General features: G+C 39.2%; 1 protein-coding gene and 1 long non-coding RNA gene across 2 annotated transcripts in view; one reads left to right on the forward strand and one right to left on the reverse strand.

Annotated features, from left to right (window-relative positions):
• Window positions 1-5724: 5724 nt before the first annotated feature.
• LOC134660889 (seizure protein 6 homolog) overlaps window positions 5725-21817 on the reverse strand; it is a 94588-nt gene continuing 78495 nt past the window's right edge. Inside the window, exons 7-12 of the mRNA XM_063516742.1 lie at window positions 21203-21379; window positions 18383-18562; window positions 16448-16627; window positions 15375-15649; window positions 14844-15034; window positions 5725-6092 (exon numbers count right to left, since the gene is read on the reverse strand). Coding sequence (XP_063372812.1) covers window positions 5762-6092; window positions 14844-15034; window positions 15375-15649; window positions 16448-16627; window positions 18383-18562; window positions 21203-21379 — 1334 coding nt within the window. The 3' untranslated portion in view covers window positions 5725-5761. The remainder of the gene's footprint in view (window positions 6093-14843; window positions 15035-15374; window positions 15650-16447; window positions 16628-18382; window positions 18563-21202; window positions 21380-21817) is intronic.
• Window positions 18813-20763, forward strand: LOC134661520 (uncharacterized). The gene is made up of 3 exons (XR_010097965.1): window positions 18813-18951; window positions 20264-20473; window positions 20588-20763. It is a non-coding gene; the product is annotated as an uncharacterized LOC134661520 (long non-coding RNA).

The raw sequence follows: 21817 nt of genomic DNA on the forward strand, positions 1-21817 counted from the left end.
ATGTATGATATTTAGGTGCAACAGAACCAAAGCGATATTATCGATATTAATATATATAAGAAAAAAACAAATAGTGTTTATCACAAAATATTTAATTCTACAATACTCTGATATAAGTTGGACATCTATACAAACGTAAAATCAAGTAAGTATTACACAGGCTGGTACAGTCGGTAACAAAAGTATTTTGATGCTTTGTTATTTTTATGCCATCATTACCGCGCTAGTGCAGTAATTAGCACTTTACGTGCCTATATCGAACATATAAAGGGCCATATCATAGGTATGTACTGTGAAACGTTGTACGATACACGTGCAAATACGAGTAGGTAATTCCCAAGGAGTGGCAGTAAATTAAAACAACCGAAGCGAGTTCCTACTTTTCGCACTTGTATAGCTATGAATCGATTTACAACAGTATGAACTGCCTATTATAAAAAAACCCTCGAAGTAGGTAGATAAATTATTGAATTCAGTTTCTTTTACTAGTTATCACAAATTACTTTTACAGTACGTATGGTCCTATTTTCCCGCACTAGTGCGTAAAATAGCACTTTTCGTGCGAATGTCAAATTTTAAAGGGCCTACTACTACTACAGTAAAACGTTGTACGATACACGTGCGAATAGGTAATTCGCAACTCGTGTCGATTTAAAACACTCCCTTCGGTCGTGTTTAAAGTTTAAATTTATCGCCACTCGTTTCGAATTTCCTCTTTTCCGCACTTGTATCGTAAATAACTATTACAGTACACATGGTGCTACTTTCCGAGCTAGCGCGGGAAATAGCACTTTCCGTGCGTCTGTCGAAAGTTTAAAGTGCCATATGTATAATACTGTAATACGTTGTACGATACACGTGCGAATAGGTAGTTCGCAACTCGTGTCAATTTAAAACACTCCCTTCAGTCGTGTTTTAATTTATCGCCACTCGTTTCGTATTTCCTCTTTTTCGCACTTGTATCGTAAATAACTATACCTACATATAAAGTAATAGGTATACCTATTGTTTAAAGTTTTAATTCAAATAATATACATCAATCGCCAACTGTAACCAGTGAAATTATTTACAAATACATCTATTCGTACACAGTAATAAATTATTACACATGATCGCCTTACGTCATGTCTGCCCGTTCATGGCACATTTTCATACAAATTGTTTTTTTCATACAAATTCAAAATAAGAGCGTGACTTGTACTACTCACGAGTCGATTTAATTAATATTACTTTGTACCACACTTGGAAGTGGAAGTGTCAAAGGACATCATTAAAATAAGATTATTTTTTTAACGGTAAATACTGTAACTGTGCCCATCTTTGTCGTAATACAGATAAAAAATATCATAATACCTTTTCATTCTTTATAATTCAACTGAGTTTAAAATGAGAGTTTCCTATAAAGAAACTGGCCGCGTAGCCAACGTGGCAAACGCTTACGCTCCGTAGCGATCAAAACGCATCTGTCACTGTCACACTAAATATGGAAGAGTGACAGAGAGACACCAAGCGATTCGATGGCGAAGCGCAAGCGATTGTCACCTTGGCTAGGCCGCCTGGCGTTGTTCATCAATGGAATGTAGGTAACCTACCTAAAATTTATTTTATTATTCAATTCGATTACGCTGACGTTGATTTTATCACCGGAGTAAAATACATGAACTAACCGTAAGCTGACTGTTGGGTGGAGCCGGCTCAAGCTAACCGTAAGCTAACTGTTGGGTGGAGCCGGCTCAAGCTAACCGTAAGCTGACTGTTGTGTGGAGCCGGCTCAAGCTAACCGTAAGCTGACTGTTGTGTGGAGCCGGCTCAAGCTAACCGTAAGCTGACTGTTGGGTGGAGCCGACTCAAGCTAACCGTAAGCTGACTGTTGGGTGGAGCCGGCTCAAGCTAACCGTAAGCTGACTGATGTGTGGAGCCGGCTCAAGCTAACCGTAAGCTGACTGTTGTGTGGAGCCGGCTCAAGCTAACCGTAAGCTGACTGTTGGGTGGAGCCGGCTCAAGCTAACCGTAAGCTGACTGTTGGGTGGAGCCGGCTCAAGCTAACCGTAAGCTGACTGTTAGGTGGAGCCGGCTCAAGCTAACCGTAAGCTGACTGTTGGGTGGAGCCGGCTCAAGCTAACCGTAAGCTGACTGTTGGGTGGAGCCGGATCAAGCTAACCGTAAGCTGACTGTTGGGTGGAGCTGGCTCAAGCTAACCGTAAGCTGACTGTTGGGTAGAGCCAGCTCAAGCTAACCGTAAGCTGACTGTTAGGTAGAGCCGGCTCAAGCTAACTCTGGCCATTTCCAATGACATAGTGTGGCAATTGCCATTAATGTCAACTTTCTATAAAAATATGGGTGTTGGTTTGTACACTCCCACACTTAGTTCTGTTCAAATTGGTGCAAAGTTAGGTTAGCCGGCCTCCGTCTAGTTTTGTTCCTGGGCAAAGTTTGCAAAAGATGATAATTAAAAATACAGATAGCTTAGTAAAGAGCGGAACACGATGATTAACTTCAATCTAGTCTTACTCAACTTAACCTAGAATATGTACAGTGGAGAATAAATGCTTACCAACTAAAATATGTAAGTACCTAGTTTAATTGAGAAATATAATATAAACTAATAAACAATAAGAACAGATCAAGGTAATCATAGTCGTAGCGTTAACATACCTATATATATTTTTACGAAATATAAAGTAGGTACCTATACTTGGTCAAGCAGATCTTGTCAGTAGAAAAATGCGGCAAATTTGAAAAATGTACGCACGAAGGGATATCGTCATCCCATAGAAAATTTGAATTTCGCGCCTTTTTTTACTGCCAAGGTATTTGCTTGACCAGCTATAAATAATACCTAAGTAGGTATTTCTTATGGTTTCTCAAATCTTCACATATTATCGCAGGCGATTTGTAATAGGTACATTACTGAATTTGGCCGACCGAACTCGTTGCCCCTATTTAGCCAGCAATAGGGATTACTGCAATGTTTAGCCGCCAGAGTGCAGCACTAGCGCCTTTCGTAAACCATAAAGTAACTTATACATACTGTGCCTTAAACTGTTTTTGACAAGTTTTCACAGACAATTTATGACGGCGATATAATATATACCTACTGCATATATAAATTATTATTTTCTTTTGTATCTTTTTACTGAGGTGTGACAATAAAGACTTAAAGAGTATTATATCTATCTATAATTATTAAGAGCCCGGTAACGATTTTAGAGAAAAAATGTAAAATTGATAAAATTGATACCGCGGGCTCTAGTCGATTATTATAATTACTGATTGTCAATTACTGAAGGTGAGAATATCACTAAGTTATATTCCATGAAGTAGGTATATACAAATAATAATAAAAAATACCTGTGTACTACACTACAGTAATAAATATCATATCAATTATGCCAGTTAGAAGTTGGAATGTAGATATATGGGGTGTGGCCTGTAATACGAGCAAAAAATTTAACTGTAGGCTGTATCCTCATACTAACCAACAATTGTTCAGCGACTTTTAAAAATAACTTGTGTTTTGATTTTTAATACACCTTAAAGTTTTTTCTGTCGCAATGTATTGCGAATTTTGTTATGTTTAAGACGTGACAAGCAACGCCAATCACAATGATAATGGCGTACATTGAAGATAATATTTATTTTTTATGAAAAATACGAAGACTAAAGGATGACTCACGCTAGACCAGGCCGTGTCCGGGCCGACATGTCATTTTCTATGACGGCTGATCGGTGATCACGTGGTGCTTTCCATAGAAAACGAAGCGCCGGAAGCTCCGGCCCGGCCCCGGCCCGGTCTAGTGTGAGTCATCCTTTATTTCCTTTAAGTCTTAATTATTTTTTTAAATCGCTGAACAAATGTTGGTCTGTTTCAGGAGTATAGTCTACAGTTTAACTTTTGCTCGTATTAGGCCAGGGCCACACCCGGTATAAACAGTCTCATATCTTTAACTTCGTTGTATGCGTTATGTAATCATTTATTAACAATAAATATAAATTAATGTTCGTTAAATCCGTTATATTAAGGTCTAAATATAATTAACAAATAACAATTCTGTAAATAGCTATTTGGTTCAGTACTAGACTTTGAACAAAGCACCGTCAGTCTAGTAAATAGGTACCTTCAGTTTTTCCTTTATCATTAAGTAAACAAGTAAGGCACCTATATATAATTAAATAATTAAATCAATAATATATACATCGAATAGTTTCAATTCCCTCTGCCTAGAACTTTGCCAGTGACGGACAGACAAAAATACTTTATTTTTTAATTTTTTCGTTTACCCCACAAAAGTGGCCCCCATGTTTAAAATTAATTTGTTTACGTTACATTTCCGTCTTTGGGTCACAAACTTATAGATTTGTAACAAGTTTCAACTTAATTTATTGGTCTAGTGATTTCGGAGAAAGGAGAAAGGCTATGACAGTCGGACAGACAGACAGACGCAAGAGTGATCCTATAAGGGTTCCGTTCTTTTCCTTTTGAGGTACGGAACCCTAAAATATCTTTCACTGAAGTCAGCTTGAGGTTAAGAGTAAATATATGAAAATAATTATAAGTAAATACTGTAGGTATCAGCCCAATAATACGACGAATACATAAAAAGGCAATTATTGAATTCTATTAAATATGATATAGAGTCATAATTGTATATTCGTTACAAAGTGGGAGAGAGAGACATGTTTGCATATCGCTGTGTGTCTTGAAAACGTGTTCAATTTTTCAGAATAGAAAACATATTTTACAAAAAAAACACTGATTCATATTTTTGTCAACTGGTCCAAAGTTAAGTACCTACTAAATAAATATCATATGGACAAAGTTGACAGTCCTCACGGTATTTTATGAATTTTATCATAAACTATATTAATTACATTTAATTACGCACAAGTTTACAGTACTTACATATGCTATTTAGTGCTAGTTAGGTAATGCTCCGAAACATAAAGAATACAAATTAGCTACCTATGCTTTAGGTAATTCTATTTTATTTCGTAGATGTGTCTTCTCATCATAAATAATGGTGAAATACTAAGTTTATACTTAAATATGTATAGGAAAAATCGTTACACAAGAAGATCGATAGACATATATAATATATTATCTACTACGAGACGGCCAATGTTACACTAAACTGTAGGTACTATGTAATTATGAACAGACGAGCTTTGTACAAAATCATGTCATCCTATTTTTCGTCACACTGCGCTTTGTTGACCCGATATTTTCCTCTACCAATAGGACTAACACAGTCATTCTACATGCATTAAGCGCACGGTAATTATTTAATAATTTCCATGACTTTTCCCTATGGCTAAGTATCCGGTCAACAAAACACATCTGACATTTATTTATTTATACCTACGTTCATCATCTGTAGAGTGTACTGTAACGCCATTTCAACCCACTGGAAGCAATATTTAAATTACGGTGTCTAAAAAAACAATTTCAGCCTTAGCGAATCATTGCAACCTTGCATTTCAGTGAGTGTCGTAAAACGTCTAACTTTGCACGTGTAGATTTATATAAAAGGCAGGTGATTAAGTGACCAACCTGGCGTTAAAATTGCGTTGCGTCAAATTCAATCATAGTTAAATATTACCTCTTTTCAAATTTGGCTATTGGTATTTGCTTAATGAAAATAACACATAAAGTGCAAAATTCGACTGTTTTACCTACTTCCCATAGGTACCTGAAACACGGGTGTGCTGTGCACAAAACACACTAATGATAAACGTCAGAGAGAAACGATTTTTACAACTGCTAATACCGAGGCTTATGATTGTGCTGCGGACGATGCGGCGAATGCCAATCCGGATGCCGCGGCTGGCGGTGATGGTGATGATGATGGTGTCTCCTCTTGTCCTTCGGAGCCGGGTAGACGTCGGACACGACAAGTTCTGACCCGTCTTTAGGAGCTTCCCTGTCGTGTCTTCTCCCTTTACCACCGGTTGCTTCGTGTAGCTCTTCCCAAGCTTGTCTGTAGTACCTGTTCAGGCCCGAACGCGACTCTGATGAGGAGGAGTCGAGGGAGGCGACCGTGTTGCAGTCGGGGGACACGTGGTGGCGGTACCGTTTGCCGTCGTGGTGCTTTCTGCAAGGAGAAGTGTGCGTTAGAAGGGGAAGGATTGGTTTTAAAACATGACTGCGGATGCTGTGTTGTGGCCAGAACCTATCGCGTTTGTATGTGACAGGGTAGTTTTATTGTGTGTCATATATATACGTAGGTATATACGTACTGGGTCATCAGATTAAACTTTATTACTGTAAAAGGTGGATTCATTTTTTAATATTTGATATGGCTGTATCCGAAGTCATATAATAAAACCTTTTTATGAGAACAAAAGATGTGCGTACGAGTATCAGCAACGGTGCCTAACAAGAATCAGTAAGTTGCTAAGTACTTATAGGTCAAGGTATTCTTTTTAGGGAATAAAATAGAACGAAACGTTGCGACGATGCGAAGCTTGGTGATGTAGTAAATAGTTCTGAACGTTTGTGCGATACATAGTGGTCCTAAAAATATGCAGAACTGTCAAAAATGTGCGTAAACGTATACTGTATGTACAAATGCAATAAGTGTTGTAAATCCGTGGCTACCATGTGCTTTTTGTGATTATTCTTTGAGTATTTTGTGTTGCGGTGAGCTGTCAACGTGTAGGTAGTTTTTTCACAATGGCGTGTGAGAGGTGCTTGTCTGTGCGTGTGCAGTGGCTGACATGATGGCTTTTGTAATTGTAAAAGCGCTTTAGTTGTTTCTAGAGATCGCGAATAAAGGTACAAATTGCCTAGTTTTGAACGCACGACGTTTATATTCTTTATTATCGACTACGATACATGATGTATATACTGCGTTTGAATACCTACGACGGCGCCACCCGGCTTGTATATAATGATCGATGAACTTGCTAATTAGACTTACTTAAAAACTATTTCTTTATCTTTTTCTTTAAATTGGAATGCTTCTGTTTGTCAAAATCAGCCACCATGTCAACCTTACACACTGTAAACCTAGAGAAAGGCACGTCGTTCATGGAAGCGACGCAACGGCGACAAAAGAGCGACATAAGTATACGACACTTTCTTTCTATGTATTAGACAAAATTGGACTTTATCACGACAGACAAAGTGACATTCTGTCGCTTGTCGTGCCGTTGCGATGGTGACGGGCCGAATCCCTCGGTAACTTATGAATCACCAATGTATCGAATAAATATTAGGTCAAAAAGTTACGTGTTTTTTGCAAAAAAAAAAATCGTTAATTCTATTAAAGACTTTTGACTTTTCTCTTTTCTTCGAATCGCTAGATGAGTAGTAAGGTATTGTCAATTTATTACATTCATATGATATGACATGGGTACATTAGGTACGTACCTATCACATGTTGCGACAAGTTGTCAACAATTACAGTTCAAACGATACTGCATCAAATCATCAAGCTAAATTGGTCGCTTCAGTCTGTCTAAGGTCTAAGCCAACTCTAAAATGTGTGCAAGAGTCATTATATACGTCCTATATTCATAGAATTTTGACATTTATAATGGCATTATCTCACTTTATCATTACAAATGCTTGATCTGACTGTGCGCACGGAAACCTCAAAAACGACATCAATGATCCATAAGCTACCGATTACCCAACAACTTCACTAGGCGTGTCACGCGACTCCCGGTTGAAGCTTCTGGCGTATGAACGTATGGTGGGCGTTTACTGTCCTGGATAAAGGCACAATTGGTTAATGACAGTCAAGTATTTAGCTACATGTGTACGGATATGATCGTCGTCTCTTGTCTATGTGACAGCGTGATTAAACGGTATCCCTCACGCACTTTCAATCGAGCTCTATTAGAAAGTGGCGGATATTTTGTCACGTGGATAAAGCCACGGATCATATCAATAGGATAAATTCCCTGGTGGGAAAAGTCAAACAAAATGGGCAAAGACCAGCAATTTGTCAACAGACCTGTCTATAAATGTTTTATGTAGGCTAAATATAATAACGGTTTGTTCGACTGGGCAAAGATAAATAAATAAAAAAATAAAATAAATGGTTGTCTGTAAAGTCGGTTTACGGACGATAATTTTGCGTGATAACGTCATAAGGCAACATTGATGAAAGATTGCATACTTTTATTAATTAATTGAATTGAATTATTATCGTCATTCACAACGTGTAACGTTTACCATGGAGATCTGTCCACAACGTTACCATGGAGATCTGTCCACAACGTTACCACTTTTTCATGCATGCTACCGGTGTTCATCGATTTATAGACGTTATCACGTCAAAACGTGTATTTTAGGCTGATGCGGCAATCGTAATACGAGGCAAACAGAGAACCAAATAATTGTGCTAAATACTTAATTCTCACGATTACGAGTTGTAGCTTGTTCCAAACACGTAAACGCGACCATCATACGCTAAAGGTCATCATTTTTTATGCAACTTAAAAAAGAATTACCTATTGATTTTAGAAATAAGTGGAAGAAAAAATGTTGCTCCGAATTTGACAGTTGATATAGATGGCGCTGTTTGGATACGTATCATGCGTTAACTCTGGTTGTCAAAGTTGACGTTTGACAATCCAGTAATAACCATAAAACATAATATAATTTACCTAATTTAGGGCTTAGAGATTATTCATAGGCTTATTTGAAAATTGAAATTTCTCGAAGCATCTTCATATCACCTCTAGGCATCATAGTGACTGGCTATCGGACGGCGGTTTGCCGTAAAAAAGGAGTGTATTGTTTAAGAATTGCTTAAAGAATTGACAAATAAATAAACAGAAAAGCACATATTTTACTTTCCCGTATTCGTAAATTGACGTCTAATATCGGGTCGATTGTAAAAGTATCGGTAATAAATGATATAAACATATACTTCTGGACCAAATGAACGGATGCAATTATTTTTAGTTTTTTATCTGTCAAATTCTGACACAACTTTACCTTTCTCCTGACTGCCACAGAACGCAAGTGACGTTACAATAATTAACTCTGAGACCCCGCCAGTAGCTCAGTATGTACCTCTACAGCGGGTTGCTGAACCGTCCGGCGCGCACATGGCGGTGCGCACGTGCGAACTCCCTCCGCCCAACCTGCTGGTCTGGGAACGGGAGCGCCAGCAGCGAGCACCAGCGCGGCGCCGGCGCCACCGTTCGTCGCGCGCCGCCGCTAACCAATGGCCGATGTAGTTAAGGTAAATGTCGCTAGATGGTGTTGTTTTACAAATATTCGCTACGTCACCGCTAACCAGTGAGGACTGTATGGGATAGTTTGGCGTAAGTGACAACGCACTCGGTCTCAATACGAGTACTAGGTGTTTAGGTATAAAGGTTGGATTCAACCAGTATGCGGCGCGTGCGGCACAAGTATGTTCAGTACAAAAAACAGGCCAAGTGCGAGTCGGACTCGCGTTCCAAGGGTTCCGTACATTAAGTCCGACTCACGCTTGACTGCACATTTCTAATAGGTTTTCCTGTCATCTATAGGTAAAGAACTATTTTGTGTATTTTCTTCAAAATTTTAGACAGTAGTTTCGGAGATAAGGGGGGAATGGTAATTTTTTGCCTATTTTCTTGAATAACTGCTAAACTATTTAATCTAAAATTATTAAAAAAAATATTTGTGATTCTTACAATGAGCTCTTTCATTTGATATGTAACATGATATAGTTAGAAAAACTTTATTTTTTAATTTTCTCATTTACCCCCCAAAAATGGCCTCCATATTTAAAATTCATTTATTTACGTTACTCGTCCATCTTTGGGTCACAAATTTACATATGTGTGCCAAATTTCAACTTAATTGGTCCAGTAGTTTCGGAGAAAATAGGCTGTGACAGACGGACGGACAGACAGACAGACGCACGAGTGATCCTATTAGGGTTCCGTTTTTTCCTTTTGAGGTACGGAACCCTAAAAATGCTTGAGCCTCACAATGGTGGAATCCCCGCAAAAGGCAAAGACGTACCTTCGGTAGCGTTAAATTCAGTATAAACACATATACAATAGAGGTATGCTGTTGATTTTAAAACAAAATACGGAATTCATGTCTGATCGCATTTAATATATTATGAGGTGTTCCGTATGAAAAATATCAAACTAAATGTAGTTAGTACTTACTAGCTAAATTTCGTATAATAATCATAATGTGTGATACTGATAATACTGATAATGCATGCATCGTTAGAAGACATTATGTGTTTAGTTAGGAGATGTTTGAGAAGGTATACTATCGCATTGTTCATATTTATTTGGTGGTCAAATTGTAATAAGTATTTTTTCTACTCCCGTACTTTTATTTGTCATTTAAAGGGTCGTGCACACACCTTTAAAACCCTACCTTATAGTTGTCAAGACAAGTCTTTAGTCTATTCCCCAAAAAAGAACTTGTGCATACACGCAGTATCTTTTTGGCGATTTTACGATACTTCGTGTAATGACCACTTAAAAAATATTGAATGAAATACAGTGTTGCCAACCTTATTTTAAATGTCATCTCTGACAAATAAGTGAACCATAGACATGTTTTATTTTTAATTTCATTCATTCATTCATTCTTTTCCCGCCCGTACCCTCCATTTTTGCTACTTCTTGAATTAAAAAGATTTGTTTTTTCAATATTATTTCAAAGGAAGTGCTTGGTCGTAGAAAAAGTATTGTATGCAACGTTGTTTAACTGAGTCAAAAAATACTCGTGGCGTCTTTATTAACAATTTTCAAACAATTTTCGGCTTCGCCTCAAATTGTTACTCACGCCACTCGCCTTTTTTGACCTCTCTTAAACAACGGTTGCATAAAATACTATATAGTCCTCCTCATCGTTTTCGATGACGGCGACCCCAAATAAACATCATGGACGTTGTCTAGCGTGAGCCCTTATGTGGCTGGCCAGGCCGAACTTGGTCTTAAATACTCTATTGCACGTGTGACAATAAAGTTGGCCAGCTGCGTTGAGCGTGTACACGTAGGAGGGCTTAGGTCTCTCTTTCCGTGACTGGCGTTTTGTGTCTAGGCTTGTGAGGCGGTTATCCTCAAACATTTTGACACCGTTATGGATGGTAGAACGCCAAGATGACCTTCTTCCAGCAAGCTCCTCCCAACGCTCAGGGTCGATGGCGCAAGCACTCAGATGCCGTATAGATATAGATACTATTATATTTTCAGAGTAAATTTATCATGTTGACAAGTCCAGCAAGTCAATCAATGGTGATATAGTTTTAATAAGTACGGGCAAAATTAAAAGGACAGTATAATTAATACATAACTACATCCTATACTTGTATAGAACATAACTAATAAGTATATCTCTTATTGTTTGTTTAAGTCTGCGACGTCTATTTAATTATAAGATCTAGATGTAGCGAATGTATAATGCGAGTAGGTACTTATACGATTTAAATCTTCAGTTAAAAAACAGAAAATAAATTCCTATATCTTAGCCGGGCTGATAGTAACAAACATAAGCGTAGGAAAGAAAAAGAAAAAGATATCGTAATAGGCGTTTTAAAAGTACAATACACATAGTTTATAGTTTAGTTTTTAATTTTAGTGTGTAATTATTATTTTAATGCCCTTTATTGTTTATTATTGCTAAATAAGTAAATACTTAAAAGATATACTATTTCTTTCGCCTGCATATATTTAAATTATGAAAGTAAGACTAAAACAGTGAGTGGATTGCCAGAGTTATCTGTCATCCATCAGGATGACTCACGCTAGACTAGACCGGGCCGGAGCTTCCGATGTTTCTTTTTCTGTGGAAGCACCACGTGATCACCGATCAGCCGTCATATAAAATGATAAGTCGGGCGCATCGGCGCGGGCCCGGGCCCGGCCCGGTGTAGCGTGAGTCATCCTTGATTGAGGGAACTCCTCACATTGTGTATGGTAACTAAACACTTTTCACACGTTTTATAACTCAACACAATATTGTGGCCGTTACAAGTTACAATACCGAAATATTTTTGAAATCATTGCTATGGCTTTTTAATATACATATTTGGGTCATATAGGTACAATACACATAGTTTACGTAGATTTCGATTAATTACCAAAACTTAAGAATGTTGGATGTTGGTGAAAATCTCAAAATGCGTATGCCGTAAGGCGCCACACTCGCCACACCTAAGTATGTTGGACAAATAAATAATTTTGTATTTGTAACTTTTGTTGTTCAGCGGCAAGCGCTGGTGGCCTAGCGGTAAGAGCGTGCGACTTGCAATCCGGAGGTCGCGGGTTCGAACCCCGGCTCGTACCAATGAGTTTTTCGGAACTTATGTACGAAATATCATTTGATATTTACCAGTCGCTTTTCGGTGAAGGAAAACATCGTGAGGAAACCGGACTAATCCCTAAACGGGCCTAGTTTACCCTCTGGGTTGGAAGGTCAGATGGCAGTCGCTTTCGTAAAAACTAGTGCCCACGCCAATTACTGGGATTAGTTGCCAAGCGGACCCCAGGCTCCCATGAGCCGTGGCAAAATGCCGGGACAACGCGAGGAAGATGATGTTGTTCTGCGGTATATGACTAGGGATTGCAGAACCGGTACTGTTTAAAAGAACCGGGATTTTCGGTACCGGGCAAAAATGGAACCGGGATTTCCCGGTATTTTCGGTACTTTCGGGACTGCCTTCAAAAATCAGTTTTCACATCAATTTTCAGTAAAAAAAAGCGTAAAACGACCACGAATCTTTCTTAAAACAATAAAAAAGTAGCACAGTGAAGGTACACACTTCTTTTGTACCATAATATGTGTCTTTAAGTCACACAATCATTAATATAACTTTTTTTTTCTCTACTACATGATATTTTTACTATCTTTGTTGATTGGCAAAAATTGAATTGTGGCTCAGTAATATCATCATTTTTTTAAATATGTAAGACGTTTTGTGAAAAAGGATAAAAAAAATTATAATTTTCGCATGCGTTCAAAATGGGCTGTGGACCTTCGAACATATAATAACAGAACTATCAATACGACAAATCAAGAAATTATTCAGCCAGAATAATTAATTCATTTAAAATATCATTATCATATGTGAGTTTCTTATACCGTGTTTGAATTTGAATTAAAAGTAGTATTTTATTAATTACAAAATTGTCTCTATTTTTGCTTCTAGTTAGTTAGTATACAAATATTAAATAAATAACTAATTGTTCGTATAAAATTATTTATTGTACAAACATTTATGCCCTTAAAGTATCAAATTACGCAATTTTATTTTGTCGTCATTGGCAAACCCATTGCCTTTTTTTTTAAATTTATTTTAATGTAGTGGTCAGCCTTAAAAGTTTTCTTTTTATTTTCTTTATAAAACATGATATTTCATGCTAAGTAACAGAAAACAGTCAAATATTGTACCGAAAATTTTAGTACCGAAAATCCCGGGAGTACCGGGATTTTAATTTTGAAATCTCGGTTCTTTGCTTGGCTCTAAATCCCGGGAATTCCCGGTACTTTCGGTACCGGTATTTCCCGGGAGCAAACCCTATATATGACGTATCTATGTATATTTACCAAATATTCGTAACTGGCCACCTGTTAGTAACTGGCCACCCTAAACTAAAAATGATTCTATTCACCTATAAACAGAATTAATTTTAGTATACGGTGGCTAGTTATTGAAGGAACCATACATAAATGAATTATGTTTATAGGTGAATAGGATCATTTTTAGTTTAGGGTGGCCAGTTCAAGAATGAGAATATATGACGTATCTATGTATATTTACCAAATATTCGTAACTGGCCACCTGTTAGTAACTGGCCACCCTAAACTAAAAATGATTCTATTCACCTATAAACAGAATTAATTTTAGTATACGGTGGCTAGTTATTGAAGGAACCATACATAAATGAATTATGTTTATAGGTGAATAGGATCATTTTTAGTGTAGGGTGGCCAGTTACTGGCGAATTACCCTATCTACGTTATTTACTATCTTAGCCACGAGTATTAGTGTAGGTACCTAATACTTAATGTATTATAATCACTGTAATACTATTGTTTCTATCACTTAGTAACCACTGTAAGCCACTGTATGTGGCGGTGACCGAGTGGATTTGACGTCCGACTTTCAATCCGGAGCGGAGGATCTTGGCTCGTACCAATGAGTTTTTCGGAACTTATATACGAAAAATATAATTTTATATTTACCACTAGCTTTTCGGTGAAGGAAAACATCGTGAGGAAACCTGCATACATGTCCGAAGATATTCAAAGGTGTATGTGAAGTCCCCAATCAGCATTGGGACAGCGTGGGGACTATAGGCTAAGCCCACTCGCGCACGAGAGGAGGCCTGTGCCCAGTAGCGGGACGTAGGTATACAGGCTGATATTATTATTATTAACCACTGTAGAGATCACAAACCTCTCCATTCATAGTTTTTTAGTGTCACGTATAATATTAGCTGTGCAGTGAAAGTCAATGCACTGATCATTATGATGGTTTAAGCAATTCATAATAAAACATTTACTATTGCGAGGAAACGCAGCCAGTCTTGTGAGCACACTCCCAAGTGCCAGCGATATAGGAGATATTTGTACATATAATATAGACCCCATAGGTAAAGCTGAATTTTGTTTTAGTATTAATTAATTGTTAAGTTTATTTATAGTTTATTGTTATTTTATTAAGTACCTAGATTTGTTTTGAAATAAAAATGTATTATTATATTTGTTAGTTGCACGGAGGTTACGGCCTTCATGGTACGCTCGCGCTTCTTTTACTGAATCACCTCTACTCCCCTTTACACGATCGAGCCACTCAGTACACACTGTGATTCAACTTCTACAACACAGTTCAAAATCCCGCCGCGCCGACTCCGTTAAAACTCACCTCCGCACCAATATGACGATGGTAGTGATGATCGCGACGAGGAAGACGATAGTGCCGAACGCGCCGAGCGCGACCACGGCGCCGAGGTTGAGGCGCGCGCCGACCGTCTCCCGCCGTTCGCCGTCCACTGATTGAGGCACGTTGACCCGCGGGGTTTGCTCGGCGCGGATGTTGTTGCCGCTGCCTAGGATCTGAAGAGGCGTTACAGGTGTTTAATTAAAAATATCTGGGAGACCGTGCTTTGCTCGGAAAGCATATAAAAATTCGAAAATGCACGTTTTCCCAGAGATAAGACCGACCGACCGGATCAGTCTTATCTCAACAGCATAAGACTTTCCGGTCGGTAGATCTATTGTCAAGTAGCAGTACTGATAGTTCCGCTACTCGATTCCAGATGCTAATAGTCTTTTTGGTACTAAAACTGATGTATGGAGTGAGCAATCTATGTATTTTTTTCTCTATGTTCGAACACGATATCGATAATGCCCTAAAACGGATCCCCACTAATTTTGCAACACCCTTTATACTTACTTGGTTCTCCCTAGGGTGACTGGCCACAATAATATGCGGCACATGGCTGGTCGGCGACTCCTGCGCGTCCGTGACCTTCGTCTCATATCTCGTGGTCGGCCGCTCGGTGGTCTTTGGTCGGGGACGGCGCGTCTCCGGCGTGACGAATGGCGTCGGCGCGGGACGCGGCGTGGAGCGCGGCCGCGTCGGCGGCGCGCGGGAGGTGACGCGCGTGGTGGGGGCGGCCGTGGTGGGGGGAGGGAGCGTTGTGGTGGTCGTTGTTGAACGCTCATCGGCTGTGGGAGACATAATACAAGTTAGTACTCATGATGGTTTAATGGTGCAAGATTTCAACGGAGTCATGCAAAATCACTTGCCGTACCGAGTAATTACGTAGTCAGGTACATATAAGTACTTTAGTTAGATTACGGATAATCCCGTACTATAAGTTATAGACAAAACATGGCTTGTAGCTGAATAATTATTAATATTGTACCTACACCTAATTACTTTATAAATAAAGGTATGTATGTGTCTAATTGTCTACAGGGTGCTTCCTGTAACAGGAGCAATAAATTAAACTAAAGGCTGTACTCCTCAAACTGACCAACACTTGTTCAGCAACTTTTAAAAATTATGAATCCTTTAGACTTCTTCTTTTTCATACAAAATAAATATTGCCTTCAATGTACGCTGACATCAGTGTGTTTGACGTTGCTTGTCACGCTTTATACATAACAAAACTTGCAATACATTGCGTTTTAGAATAAACTTTAAAGTGTACTAAAAATCAAAACATGAGTTATTTTCAAAAGTTGCTGAACAAATGTTGGTCAGTTTGAGGAGTACAGCCTACAGTTTAATTTATTGCTCCTGTTACAGGAAGCACCCTGTATATGTTTAGTTATAAAAACCAACTTATGTATAGTTAAGAGGTATCAAAACATTCTAGACCGTTGTATTTGAACAAATTAACCTTAAATTGATAATTTTGTAATGATTTCTGACATATTTTTCTGTTACCTTCACTTCTAAGTCCTAATGCATGTGTCGTAACGTTTGACTCTTTCCAGAGTTATTTCCTTAAAACTCACGTTGACACTTAGGCGGTTGCTGGTCCCAGACGCCGCTCGCTAGACAGCTCGCGCGCCGGGCGCCGACGAGGCGGTGCCCGCGGGTACACGCGTACTCCGCGACGGCGCCGAACACCGACGCGTTATGGGACAGCGTTACACGCCCGTTGGCGACCTGCGCAGGAGGCTCGCAGTGCACGACTGTAAATCAAGAACACATTATTTTAACTCTGTGTTTTTATGTGTTATTTATCGTGGCATCACCGAATGGGCTCTACGGAAGAAGGACGTACTTAAGAGCCCATCAACGTGCACACTAGTGCCACTGCTAAATAATAGTGATTATTTAAATTTAACGAAATATATTTAAAAAAGGGGGCCGCTACGTACCGTATCGTGTATTAATAGTATTTTATGCAACCGTTGTTTAAGAGAGGTCAAAAAAGTCGAGTGGCGTGAGTAACAATTTGAGGCGAAGACGAAAATTGTTAATAAAGACGCCACGAGTATTTTTTGACTCGGACAACGTTGCATACAATACTTTTTCTACGACCAAGCACTTACTTTGAAAAAAAATAGTAAATTTAACAAATATTTTAAATTCAAGAAGTAGCAAAAATGGAGGGTACGGGCGGGAAAAGAATGAATGAATGAATGAAATTAAAAATAAAAACATGTCTATGGTTCACTTATTTGTCAGAGATGACATTTAAAATAAGGTTGGCAAGACTGTATTTCATTCAATATTTTTTAAGTGGTCATTACACGAAGTATCGTAAAATCGCCAAAAAGATACTGCGTGTAAGCACAAATTCTTTTTTGGGGAATAGACTAATGACTTGTCTTGACAACTATAAGGTAGGGTTTTAAAGGTGTGTGCATGACCCTTTAAATGACAAATAAAAGTACGGGAGTAGAAAAAGTACCTTTCCCATGAAACTAGTTTCTATGTTGCCAGATTCGTCAATCTATGAACTCAAAACAAAAACGGCCATTTTAACTTTGGACGCATAATAGATTGACGAATCCAGCAACATAGAAACTAGTTTGATTTTCAAAAGGTATGCTTCCTTATGCTGTCCTTTTGGACCATTTTGTGCTGGAAAGCCACATATAGCGAAAACTATGTCCAAACAAAATGTATTTTTAATTAATTGTTAAGATGGGCAACGTCAGTCAATAAATACTTTGGATTGTAGATATACTCTGGCAAACCAAGTTTGTCAGTAGAAAAAGGCGCGAAATTCAAACTGTGTATGGAAGTCTTCGCGCACATATTTTTCAAATTTGCCGCGTTTTTCTACTACGGTAATAAATAATAGTATTTTATTGTACTATACCTGGTCAAGCAAATCTTGTCAGTAAAAAAAGGCGCGAAATTCAAATTTTCTATGAGACGATATCCCTTCACGCATACATTTTTCAAATTTGCTGACAAGATCTGCTTGACTAGCTATAGATGTCGTATTTTGGGTAGGTACCTAAGCTACATGACGATATATACACATAATAATGATAAAAAAATATAGTTATATATAAATACTTATACACACGAAAATATCCATAACTCAGAAACAAACGTGATAAACACACTTAATTTCTAAAGGTCCAAAGATTCGAACCTGGGACTTCCTGATTCGTAGGCTCACTACTCACTACCGACTGGCTAGGACACCTATTATATTATACCTACTTATGTATTATTTAATTACTTACTTACGCTACCTCACTATTAAATATAGTTCCGTCACAGAAGAAATAATAGTACCTGTTAGGTACAGAAGGTTCACTCTCTAATGTTATTGACAAAACTGATTCGCCAGACTACTTATTCAACCTTACTTAGACGATCGGTCTGGCCTAGTGGGTAGTGACCCTGCCTATGCAGCCGATGGTCCTGACTTCGAATCCCGGTAAGGGCATTTACAGCTGACCATCTGACCAGCATCAACGTACCGTCGCACCGCGGCGGGGGCCCGTTCCACCTCTCGTCTATGTCGCACACTAGCCGTGACCTGCCCACCATCTCGTGGCCCTCGGTGCACTCGTACTGCACGTGCGACAGGTACGACACGGAGTCGTTCAGCAGCGTGTACGACCCGTGCGCGATCTCAGCTGGGTAGCCGCACTCGATTCCTGGAACGTGACATGGCATTCTTATTCCTTTGGAGACCATAGGTAGACTCTGCGCGCTGACAAAGTGTGGAGGTACCACAATACACTGCCATTTTGTCATTGCTAAATCTGTGCAGTGCTAGCCTCCGCCTCCGACCCTATACGAAAGTTGTTACCGGCAGAGACATTTTTACAGGTAAGTTACGACGACGATTGCCATGCATGTTCTATTTGTGAAATAAAACTATTAAAACGGATTATATCGCGTATATTATACGCAAAACTAGTCCAGAACCGTAAAACAAACCTAAATGCACTGGCTAACTCCAACAAAGTCATACTTAGATGGGTACCAGGGCACTCCGACGTTAACGGAAACGAAGAAGCGGACGAACTTGCAAGAAACCCAGGTAGCAAATTGACGTCAGCGACGCACAGGCGACGTCATTTATAGGTCATAATAAGGTCGGTCATTTATTCGTCGAGAATAGACGTTTTACTGACGTCCATTTGGGGTCACTATCAGGACGTACCTTTTTGTCACAAAATTGACGTTTTAATGACGTCTATTTAGGGTCACTATCAGGACGTACTATTTTAGTCACAAAGTTGACGTTTCACTGACGTCTATTAGGGGTCACTATCAGGACGTACCTTTTTGGTCACAAACAAGACGTTTCAGTGACGTCTATTTGGGGTCACTATCAGGACGTACCTTTTTGTTCACAAATACGACGTATCACTGACGTCTATTTGGGGTCACTATCAGGACGTACTATTTTAGTCACAAAGTTGACGTTTCACTTACGTGTATTTGGGGTCACTATCAGGACGTACCTTTTTGGTCACAAATACGACGTTTCACTGACGTCTATTTGGGGTCACTATCAGGACGTACCATTTTAGTCTAAAGTTGACGTTTCACTGACGTCTATTTGGGGTCACTGTCAGGATGTACATTTTTGGTCACAAACATGACGTTTCAGTGACGTCTATTTGGAGTCACTATCAGGACGTACCTTTCACATAATTCATTTATAGATTATGGTTATTTTTGTTGGCAATTAACTCTAAAATATTTGTAAAATAATTTGGAATAACATGTTTGTAATATTTTGCATTAAAATTCACAATTTAGCAAATGTAAAATTTTGTTGTTATAGAAAATTTATTACCAAATAAGTCAAGAGATGGCGCTTTGTTCCCAACGCGTCTGTTCTACAACGCGGTGTTAAGATTTTTCCGGGCTTATATATAAGGTTCGAGGAACCATAGGTCGTCAATTCAAAAGCATTAGTGAGTGTTGTACAGTGTACAGTAGTGTAAATAGTAAATGAAGTGGTAGTTTTATACAGTGTTATTTTTGAACCTCGTACATGGTCCTTCGAACCGGATAGTTGGCTATTCGGTCCTAGGATTCGACAGCAGAGCGCGTTACTCCAATTTCTTGGCTGCCCTAATACGTACGGCCCAGTAACGTCCCTATGAATCCAGTATATGACGTCACTCCAACGTCAGTGGCTGCCCTAATATGTACGGCCCAGTAACGTCCCTATGAAGTCAGTATATGACGTCAGTATTACGTCTGTAAACTGACGTCTTGAGGCTGTGACAAATTGACGTCATCTGCTGGGACCCCCCGACGTCAAGAAATGACGTCTCTTACGTCGAGCAGTACCGTAAACGGACGTCATAATGACGTATAAATGCTACCTGGGAAAGGGCGCAGACACACCCCTGGTCGGCCCAGAACCGTTCTGTGGAATCACAAAACGGGATGCATATTCTCTGCTCAGCGACTTATAAAAAATGAGAGCAATCAATTGGTGGAAGTTCGCTAAAGGACAAGAACACTCGAAAGCTCTAATCAAAGGGTTCAACAGCAAAATTGCTAAGGAGCTTCTAGGGCTCAAAATGCACAAAACCTGCGCGGTGACTAAAGTCTATTTTTTTATTCCGTAGACTGAAATGACATTTCTTAGTATGAACATCATGTGTCATCTCATACTATGAAATGTCATTTTAGTCTACCGAATAAAAAAATAGACTATAGAATACTGACTGGACACTGTAAGTTGAACAAACACATGTTTCAAATTGGCAAAAAACAAGATGCGACATGCAGGTTCTGCCAGGAGTCAGAGGAGACTGCAATGCACATTCTCTGTTCCTGTGGACCACTAATGTCAAAAAGAAGTACCTATTACTTAGGGCGACACGTATTGCAACCCTATGAGGTACAAAAGTTTACGGCCCAAAGAATCTGTAATTTTCGGGCAACGGGCATTAGTAATGAACTTTAAAGGGCCGTCACAATAGATCAATGCTTGGTCGATGCGACACTCAGAGGCCCTGTACCACCCTAATAATAATAATAATAATCGCGTATATTGAATATATTCTACATCCCAATTTTGCATGTATAATTGGCCTTAAACTGTATAGTTTATGATGGTTCATTATTTTGTAAGTGGGTAGATTTGCACAGTGTAATTTTTCCTCAATCACCCGTTGACCACGAACGCTGTAAAGGGCTCGAAACGTCGGGATGTAGAATAAATTCAATATATACTCGTAATCCGTTTTAATAGTTTTATTTCATGAGTAACTATCGCGGTAACCGAAGACAATATAATGAATGTTCTATTTGGTTTTACTCACGTTTGCATACGGGCGGGAACTCCGTATAGAACCCGGTGTCCAGACATGTCCGGACTGTGGGTCCGACCAGCAGGTGCCCCGGATCGCAAGCGTACTGCACCGCAGCGCCCACTTCGAAGGACTCGGTGCTCATGGTCGAGTTGGGGGGCTGCTCTGGCCGCCCGCAGGCCTTTGGCTCTGGAAAGAGGAGATTGAGACATGAGTAGAGGCCCTAATTTTGAACTCCTATAGCAAACTAGGGGCTCAGTGAGCTGTAGGGGTTCCAGAAAAGTGTCGGCTACTTAACAGTTACATGTAACACTTCTGATAAAGCTAACAAACCGATATAGCGCGTTATACCGATATATACGGCAGCGGGGCAGCTTCCGGTGGTTAGGACCGCAGAGTGAGGAACCGACGTGCTGTTATACATTTATTTATTTATTTTATTTATTGAAGTGAAAACTTCTTTAGCGGCGCTGTGCACTTTTTGTGATGGGGAAAAAATGTTAAACTCGTAACAGGTGTCACGTGACCGTAAGACGTAAGACGGACACGTGACCTGATCGAAAAACTGTTACTTCAATGTCATTGAGTTTTTCTTTATTGATTTAAATGCCATGTAGTGAGTTTCCC

Source organism: Cydia amplana, chromosome Z, assembly GCF_948474715.1.
Source record: "Cydia amplana chromosome Z, ilCydAmpl1.1, whole genome shotgun sequence".
Taxonomy (NCBI): domain Eukaryota; kingdom Metazoa; phylum Arthropoda; class Insecta; order Lepidoptera; family Tortricidae; genus Cydia; species Cydia amplana.